The sequence below is a fragment of the Nycticebus coucang genome, chromosome 2 (genome assembly GCF_027406575.1).
Source record: "Nycticebus coucang isolate mNycCou1 chromosome 2, mNycCou1.pri, whole genome shotgun sequence".
In the NCBI taxonomy this organism is placed as follows: domain Eukaryota; kingdom Metazoa; phylum Chordata; class Mammalia; order Primates; family Lorisidae; genus Nycticebus; species Nycticebus coucang.
In genome coordinates, this window is record NC_069781.1 from 173,185,751 (window position 1) to 173,195,616 (window position 9,866).

At 39.9% G+C, this 9,866-nt stretch overlaps 1 protein-coding gene across 1 annotated transcript; it reads right to left on the bottom strand.

Moving 5' to 3' along the window:
- Window positions 1–6,655: 6,655 nt before the first annotated feature.
- Window positions 6,656–7,951, bottom strand: LOC128567744 (alpha-endosulfine-like). Its single transcript, XM_053565218.1, has one exon. The coding sequence runs from the start codon at window positions 7,832–7,834 to the stop codon at window positions 7,481–7,483; it is 354 nt and encodes a 117-aa protein (XP_053421193.1). The 5' UTR covers window positions 7,835–7,951; the 3' UTR covers window positions 6,656–7,480.
- Between the last annotated feature and the right edge of the window lie 1,915 nt (window positions 7,952–9,866).

A 9,866-nucleotide genomic window follows, 5' to 3' on the forward strand; every position in this document is an offset into this window, starting at 1 on the left:
TACCAGTATTCTGCTCCCGGCAATGCACACAGTCTCTGAGATGACAGGCTTTCTCAGTTATACCTCTCACTTCTTTCTTGAGCTCTCACCAGTGGTGCCTTTAATGTCCACATTTCTATCAATAATCTGTTTAAAGCAATCTATTATGTGACTGAAAATTCTTTCAGCCTCTGTCTATTCCACAGCCATTTTCACACTTTTAGGTATTTGTTACAGCAGCACTGTGATTCTCTGTCCCCAAATCCGTATTTGTTTCCTGTGGCTGCTGTAACCAATGATCACAAACTCAGTGGCTTAAAACAACAGAAAGAACAACTGGTCACCGTTCTGAAGCCCAGAAGTCATAAATCAGAATCCCTGGGTCAAAATCAAGATCTTGGCAGAGCTGCACTTATCCTGGAGGTTCTTGTCTGTTCTAGCTTCCAGTGAATACTGGCATTCCTTGGCTTGTGGCTGCATCACTCCAGTCCTCAAGGCAAGGACCTTCAAATATCTCTCTACTCCATCTTTATATCCCTTTCTTCTCTCTGCATGTAAAATCTCTCTCTGCCTCTCTTTAAAGCAGTGGTTCTCAACCTTCCTAATGCCGCGACCCTTTAATACAGTTCCTCATGTTGTGGTGACCCCCAATCATAAAATTATTTGTGTTGCTACTTCATAACTGTAATTTTGCTATTGTTATGAATTGTAATGTGAATATCTGAAATGCAGGATGTATTTAGGTGACTCCTATGAAAGGGTCGTTCGACCCCCAAAGGGGTCGTGACCCATAGGTTGAGAACCGCTGCTTTAAAGAGTACACGTGATTGCATTTGAAGTCCACTGGATAATCCAGGATTATTTCCCCATTTCAATATCCTTAACTCGATCACATCTATCTGAAAAGGACTCTTTTTTGGCCATGTAAGACAATACCTTCTGGGGGCAAGACATGATTGCAAGAGGGACTTTACCTAACAAATGCAATCAGTATAACCTGGCTTATTGTACCCTCAATGAATCCCCAACAATAAAAAAAAAAAAGACAATATTCACAGATTTCAGGGTTTAGGACCTGTGTATCTTTTGGGGGGCATTTTTCAGCCTACCATGACCTCAAAGGCCCCTCAATGATTGAACTGTCTCTTGCAGCAATCACTGTGTAACCATGAAACAGAAACTACATGCATATTTAAAATGCCAACACCTTATTCCTTACTCCATCTATTTCTTTGACTGTCCCATTTTTCTTGCAAGTGCCTCACTGGCCTGGCACAATTTATCTTCTAGGTACCACACTCTTAGACAGAGCCTCACTCTGTTGCTCAGGCTAAAGTGCCATGGCATCAGCCTAGCTCACAGCAACCTCAAACTTCTAGGCTTTAGTGATCCTCCAGCCTCAGCCTCCTGATTAGATGGGACTATAGCTGCCCGCCACAATGCCCAGCTAATTTCTTTTTCTATTTTTTAGTAGAGACAGGGTCTTGCTCTTGCTCGGGCTGTCTTAAACTCCTGAGCTCAAGGGACCCTCCTGCCTCGGCTTCCCATAGTGTTAGACTACATGAGCCACTGTCTAGGGACAGGCATGAGCCACTGTCCCTAGCCTGATGACTTATTATTAATATCAAATGCTTTGATTTATAAGTAGAATGGGATTTGGGGAAACTACAATCAGCTTGTAAGTGATGTGCCAACAGCATATTCTGGCATTTTATTTATTTATTTCATTTTATTTCAAAATATTAAGGGGGTACAGACATTTTTGCTACAACATGGATAGCTTTTATAATGCTCATATACTGTCACTTTAAATGCGTTGAACCAAAAATCAGGAGACTGGGTTTAAGTCTTGGCTGCTGAGAACTTGAGACCTAAGGCCAATGACTTGACCTTTCTAACTTTTAGTTAACTCATCTGCAAAATGAATATTAATGCTTATGGAGATTAAAATGAGGTGACATATGAGAAAGCCTTTGCTAACTACAAGTTTTAGTGAAATAACAGATAAGATGAAAATGATGATGTGACGATTGGCCAAGATGGCCTAATGTTCTGCTCAGCTTTGCTAAATTTTAGAGGTTACTTACTGACTCCAGGCCCCTGACCTCTTTCTTCTTGGAGCATTGACTTTAGAAAATTTGTAAATTGTTTCTCTGCCCCTTTGAAATGTAAATCTTCTTCCAACATCTTGCCGGTTTTACACCCTAGGAATGTCTTTCTCAGGGACCTGGGAGCTATCCCTTGGAAATGGAAGATAGCACCCCTATCTCTCAGTCTCTTTGGGGGACCAAGCCTAACTTCGGTGAGAGTCTCTCTCCAAGTTGTACAACTATCTCCTGTCATGAAGATAAGAGAAAGTTTATTTTTCCACTGGGTAAGAAACATGGTCCTTAAGCATGCCCATACACCAGTTTTAAAAATCTCTACCACTCAGTGTTTCAGTGGAACTGAGTTAAGCCTACTTTCTCTCCTATTGCAGTGGCCTTTGTCTTCCTTACCTGTTTAACTTTGTCCTGTGCAATTTTGCTTTGACAGTGCTTTCATATAGTAACCACTACTCTTGTCAAAATGATATTATTTTGGGGGACAATTATTGAAGAACTTTTCATTTTCTTTCTCTCTTTTCTTTCTTTTTTTTTTTTTTTTTTGAGACAGAGTCTTACTATGTCAACCAGTAAGTTGAGTGCTATGGTGTCACAGCTCACAGCAACCTCAAACTCTTGGGCTTAAGCAATTCTCTTGCCTTAGCCTCCCAAGTAGGTGGGACTACAGGTGCCCACCACAACACCTGGCTATTTTTTTGTTGTAGTTGTTTAGCTGGCCTGGCCTGGGTTCGAACCCACCACCCTTGGTGTATGTGGCTGGTGCTGTAACCACTGTGCTATGGGTGCCATAGCCAGAACTTTTCATTTTCGTTCCTCTAAAATGATGGCATACTGGCTGGCGCGGTAGCTTGTGCCTGTAATCCTAGCACTTTGGGAAGCTGAGGTGGGTGGATTGCTTGAGCTGAAGGGTTTAAGACCAGCGTAAGGGAGAGCGAGACCCTGTTTCTAAAAAAATAGCCCAGTGTTGTGGCAGGTGCCTGTAGTCCTAACTGCTAGGAGGCAAGAGGATCACTTGAGCCCAAGAGTTTGAAGTTGCTATGAGCTATGATGCCATGGCACTCTACCTAGGGCAACAAAGTGAGACCCTGTCTTAAAATAATTAAGTAAATAGATAAAATGATGGCATGTTTATGCTTAGAAGAGCATGACAGAATGTGACTCTTGATTTTTCTTTTGCTGGATATGTCCTGTTTCATCATCTCATTTTTATAACTTTCTTCTGCAATGCCCAAGTGATGCTTATTTTTTCCATTGGCAGCTGTTGAAGGGTGATTTTCAATAAAAGGTAAAATTATAACTCCCATATAGATATAAAATAGGTAGTTGTTAAAAATTTTACTGAACATACTAATTGGTGAGGAGACCAAGGAGGTGTTTACCAGGTTCAAAAGAGAATCTTGGCTTTTCCACAATGGGGAGGGCAGTCAATTGACTATCAGCAGAATTTGCATTTCTAAAGTCAATAATTATTTTGCATTTCTATCAGTCATCTACAATTTACAGAGATGTGAAATATCTCTCAGAATCATAATCCTGTTTACCTATAGTTAAGGCATAATATTTTCTTTTTTTGAAGTTCAAATATTCCCCTATAGAGCCTTGATTCATTTTTTTGTTGTATGATACAGAGTTGTAGGATGAAAGTGGTGGGAAACTGTTAAAATTCCTCAGGATTGGGATTTGGGTAACTTTTAAATTTATAGTTGAAAATAAAAAGGACACAGGTAAAAGTATTTTCAACAGGAGCAGCCAATGAACCTGAGAAAGGATTTAGTAAAGTTCTGTTACATTAAAAGACAAGGAAATCCAGAATCTCAAGACGGAAGGAGCTTCAGCTTTTGTGCTACTGAATGTAGGGAGGGAGAAAGTGTCAATTTGATCAGAGTGCACAAGGTTTTTTAATATTTGAAATGGAATTGGCCTGATGGATGACCCATGAGCCCTTTGAACCTCTGAAGTAGGATTCTGCTAACAACTACCTAGGACCAAGATAACTCAGTCGGACAGCTCGGGATGAAGCTGCCAGGGCTTGGGCTGGAGACAAGCTCAAAAGGGAAATTCAATGGGCGTGAGATGAAAGGATGTTAAATTGTCTAGTGGTTCCTCATGACCTCAAAAGTCCTCAATGCCAAGTTTCACCGGCCTCTGGGTGATCTTTGCTCTCAGTTTAGTGTGCAGCATCATGTGGTATAAAGTACGTATTGTTAAATGTCCTCGAATTTTAGGGATAATAGAAACAACATGCAAATTAACCACGGGTAATATTCTTGGCCACATACAATTATGGGTATTTAAAATTGTTAGATGCTAATTAATCCCAAAGTTCCTTGTGAATAGTGCCAATTTGCCTCCAAATAACATGTTACAGAGATAGAATAATTTGCCATAAGCAACTGCACCAGCAACAGTGGCTGGCACATAGATAGATGCTAGTCAGTAAATGTTTTTGGTATTGGCTGACTGGAAAAACATCCAAGAACAGTTTCTATTTTCCTCTGATAAAACACACTTGATGTTCAGTTACCACAAAGAAGTGGCTGAGTGATGGTGTGGAACTGTGCTCCTGTCGCACACACTAACTTTCCTTTTCCTTAGTTTTCCACATGATCTTTATATCCTCTGCTTATCTCTGGGGAGCCAAATGATTGACAATGTGAATGTAAATGAATGTGCACATTCCATGAAAAAAGTCGAGCCCGGTAAATTTTCTTGCACATGTGGGTGTAGAACATCACTGTCTCCAGACATGTTTCGTGTTTGTAATCATACGCTCATGTATAATGTGGCTTAATTTCTAAGTAATAGGCCTGTTGAAGTGAACAGCATGGAGCAGAACACCTCTTTAATGACAGAGAGTGTATTTTATTTTTGTTTTTACAGAGTCTTACTCTGTTGCCTTCGGTAGAGTGCTGTGTCATCATAACTCACAGCAACCTCAAACTCCTGAGCTCAAGCCATTCTCTTGCCTCAGCCTCCCTGAGTAGCTGGGCCTACAGGCATGTGCCAGCACCATGCCTGGCTAGTTTTCTTTTTCTTTTTTTTTTTTTTTTCTATTTTTAGTAGAGATGGGGTCTTGCTCTTGCTCAGGCTGGTCTTGAACACCTGAGCTCAAGCAACCCACCTGCCTCAACCTCACAGAGTGCTGGGATAATAGATGAATAGCAGAGCACACAATGACAAAGACTGAAAAATACCACCTAATACAATATGAAATATTAAGAGAGAATATTGTAAATGGTTATCTATCTGAATTTGAACCAAAGAGAATAAACAAATCCTTCAGAAAATAAGATAAATTATTTTTTTCACTTTTGAAAGTCACTTCAGCAAAGATTTTAAAGGTGTTTTTGTAACTGTTGTTCCTGATTACAGAAGTAGTATACGTCCATTTTTATAAAAAAAAAAAAAATACAAGCAAATTACGGTAAATTATTTAAAAGAAAACTAAGAGAACCTAGAGAACAATGAGCTCAATTTGCTACATAGTCTTCTAATCTTGTTTTCATGAAATGTTTACACATTGTAAATCTTTTCTATGATATATGATGAACTTTTGTGCTATTGAACACTTTAAAAATATTTTTGTAGCCTTTAATCATTTAGTATATTCATGTTTTACAATGTTGCAAATATCTTCCAATGTTACTATTTTAGTACCATTTACTTCTAAATAAATTATACATACACATATGGAAAATACATATAAACACCTATGTACTGATATATTTAATTGGAATATGTAACATATGCGTGTTTTGATGGGATTCCGAAAACAGTACCCCAAACGAAAGCCTCAGAAGCAAAAGTTTTTCCCTGACCTTCTCCTGTCTTCCTGCCTCCCAGTCCCGTTCTTTCCTGAGGCTAGCTATAGATACTAGATAGAAGAATCCCTCTTCTCCAAGGTGGGGCATCAAAGCCAGTACCCATTTTCCTGAAAGCCTGCCATAAAACTTAAAATTATTCTATGTAAAAACTGGCCATAAAGTAATTATGACTTACCTTGCTTGACTGTAAATCATAAGACTCCCTCCTATTCCAGTGAAGGTTCTGCTCTACACTCAGAAGAATGCTGCTCAGAAGGCTGGGGTGCGGAGCCTCATGCCTATAATCCTAGCACTCTGGGAGGCCCAAGTGGGTGGATTATCTGAGCTCAGGAGTTCGAGACCAGCCTGAGCAAGAGTGAGACCCCTATCTCTAAAAATAGCCAGGCATTGTGGCAGGCGTCTGTAGTTCAGCTACTTGGGAGGCTGAGGCAAGAGAATTGTTTGAGTCCAGAAGTTTGAGTTTGCTGTGAGCTATGTCACTACAGCACTCTACCTACGGTGACAAAGTGAGACTCTGTCTTTAAAAAAGATAGAAGAATGCTGCTCAGGCCAAGAAGAATCTAGACAGACAAGCCTACCTGGGCCTCCCCACTGTCTGTTAGCCCTAGATCATATCTTTTATATCCAATCATATTTCTACAAGACTGTCCACATGTTGTTAGACCCAAGCATAAGAATGTACAATTCCACCTGTATATTTGGGTCTTCATTCTGAAGGCTTCTGTGTATGCATGTTTTGTGTTTTTTTCAGAATCAATATTATATATTTTTAACTCTGTTTTATAGATGAGAAAATAGAAATTCAGAGAGGCTAAATGACTTGACCAAGCTTATACATCAGTTTTGTTGAGACTGAGTGGAACTTCAACCAGATGCCTTGACTCCTAAACCAGCACTCTTTCTGCTATTCCATGAAACTTTCAAAAGTAACGTGCTGGAAGAGAGAGAGAACATGACATATTCTATGAACAATGGTCATCAATCTTTACATCATTTGAGAGCCAGGGCAAACTGTAAGAGATACTAAGTAAAGGAAGTTAAGTGGGCATTGTAGTTTTAGTCAAGCAAGTCAGGTTTTCTTTTTGAGGATTCTCTAAACCTGCCATAATGGAAACTTGAAGCGATAGGAGCCTAAAGACAAAACAGTTAGCACAGAAAATGTGTCTCATTCGGTCTGCCTTTCTCACTATGTCAGGTTAGCATGGGAATGTTAAACCTACCAAATTATTCCCCAGCATCAGCCTAACCAGTTTTGGGACATTTTCTTCCTAAAGGAGAAATCAAGTCTCTCCAGTTTCTCACACAAGAAAATGAATTTGCAGCATTATCCAATCCTAGTCTTTCCTATTCTGGGCCCCTACCTGGATTGCAGTAAAGGAGTGGAAGTCTGATTTTAACCAAACACATGAATTCAGAGCCCCTCTTCAACCCACATTACCTTTTCAGCAGCCCCCAGCAAAACCGCTGCCACTTCTGGCTAACAAGCTGAGGTCTGACTAGGTGCCCTTTCCATCCCTGCCTATGATACACAAAAGTCCAGTGGGTGAGCAAGGGGAGGTGAGGGGGCCCAGGTTACCCCGCAAGCTTGCTGGTGACGAGTGAGGACTTTCTCTGGGGCAGATCCTGTGGGGTGGGAATGTGGTCACCAGCCACGAGGTTCTTGTCTGGTCCTGTACTTGACAGCTGCTTATTCTTCATCTTGGCTTTGGCCATGTTGTAGTCTCCTGAGTCAAAGTATTTTTGCCCTTTCTGGAGTCTCTTCATGAGGAAGTCAGACCCTCCAGGCTTTTGTCCTAGGCTTGGATATTTGGCCTTCAGCTTTGCCTCTTCAGCTTTCTCTGGGAGAATATCTTCTTTCTCTTGTGTGTACTGCTTCTCCTCACCAGTCTCCTCTGCATGGTTCTCTTCTTCTTGTTTCTGGGACATGGCGGGACCAGGACTGTGGAGTGTAGGGGGCCTGGGAAATCAACCGGAGAAGGGAAGGGGGAGGGGAAATGGGGACAACCTGCTCTGCTGCTTGGGCTCCTGTCACTAGGGTTGCTCCCTGTGTATACATGTTAAATAAATTTGTATGTCCTTGCTCCTATTAATTAATCTGCCTCATGTCAGTGTTTTTTGAGCCATAAATGTGCAAATGGATCTAGAAATTCTTTCGTTTTTTTGCAGTTTTTGGCCGGGGCTGGGTTTGAACCCACCACCTCTGGCATATGGGGTCAGCGCCCTTCTCCTTTGAGCCACAGGTGCTGCCCATGTCAGTGTTTTTTCAATGAACCTCCAGGAGGCCTGGGGCCTTTGCTCCCTACAGCATGTTTATATAAATGCCTCACTGCTTTTTATATCACAACTCTTCCGAATATTGAATTCAATTTGATTCAGAAATATTCTATCAAGAGTAACTATTACATAGAATAAAGAAGCATTGTTATAATTCTTCAACATGTAGAGTTCATTTTTATTTATTTAAATTGCAATCTTTTTAATCATCTGAAATTTTACTTCCATAAAGCGTATGTACTACGTTAATTTATTTTTGAGGAGCCAAAGTCCTTGAACATCTTCTGAACAAATAACCTATTGACCTATCGTCATCTCAAAATAAACTGGTGATATTTCTCCCACGTATCCTATTATTTTCAATTTTGGCTAATCATACTCTAGTCTATTTGAAACTTATCAGTTATCTGCTGTTTTAAAAATTATATTCATTGAATTTTTTTTCAGTCTTTTATATGGTTGATACAGATCTCAGATATACGTCTCTCTGTAATTTTTGCTGAATGTATAATATTATCTTAGAGGCTGACAGTAAGGGGAGCTAGTCTATTTATCATAGGAAATTTAGGAGAGCTGCAAGATTGAAAACATAGCAATGAGAATTCTGGCTACTAAACCAAACTTCATTCTGCTAGACAGAAAGCTCCTGTACGCAGCAAGAAATGTATCTGATGAGTCAGGAGCTGAGCAGAAATGAGACTTGTGCAGATCAACTATTTGAAATGAGGCAGCTCCTGATGAGCTGTCTCTGTTAAGAAATGGTAAGATGAGACATCTAGTTGTTGAAAATTCTCTACACCATTTTAATATCTCCATTCCCATATTCAATGACTCATTCCAACTACAGGCTTGCCTTCTATCCAGATGAGTCAAAAAAGAAACAGAGATTCTTACAGCTTTTATTTCAAATGGCTTAGCAAAAAATTCAGTAAGATACAGTTCCCTGAAAATCTTGTAAGGAATAACATTTAAATTCATTGGGAACCTCTCTCTACCCTATATTCTGAGTTTAAAGAACCATTTAGTCATGTTTTGGAAATAAAAAAATATTTCCCTTTTTCAAAGCTTTTGTAGAAACTGTCTTCCTGTATTTCTATACCTTATGCAAGTACAGATTGAGATTCAGATAGGATTCAGATAGCATACTCAGGGTCTCACTGCTTTTTTTTATTTTTTTTTAATTTTTTTATTAAATCATAACTGTATACAATGATATGATTATGGGGCATCATACACTCACTTCATAAACCATTTGACACATTTTTATCACAGTGGTTAACATAGCCTTTCCGGCGTTATCTCAGTTACTGTGCCAAAACATTTACATTCTACATTTACCAAGTTTCGCAAATACCCCTGTAATATGCACCACAGGTGTGATCCCACCGATTCCCCTCCCTCTACCCACCCCCCCCACCCCTTTCCCACTTCCCCCTATTGTTAAGTTGTAGCTGGGTTATAGCTTTCATGTGAGAGTCCCAAATTAGTTTCATAGTAGGGCTGTGTACATTGGGTATTTTTTCTTCCATTCTTGGGATACTTTACTAAGAAGAATATGTTCCAGCTCCATCCATGTAAACATGAAAGAGGTAAAGTCTCCATCTTTCTTTAAGGCTGCATAGTATTCCATGGTATACATATACCACAATTTATTAATCCATTCGTGGATCGATGGGCACTTGGG

Coding starts and splice junctions, on each gene's coding strand:
- LOC128567744 (XM_053565218.1), bottom strand. CDS start 7,834: ATGTCCCAGAAACAAGAAGAAGAGAACCATGCAGAGGAGACTGGTGAG.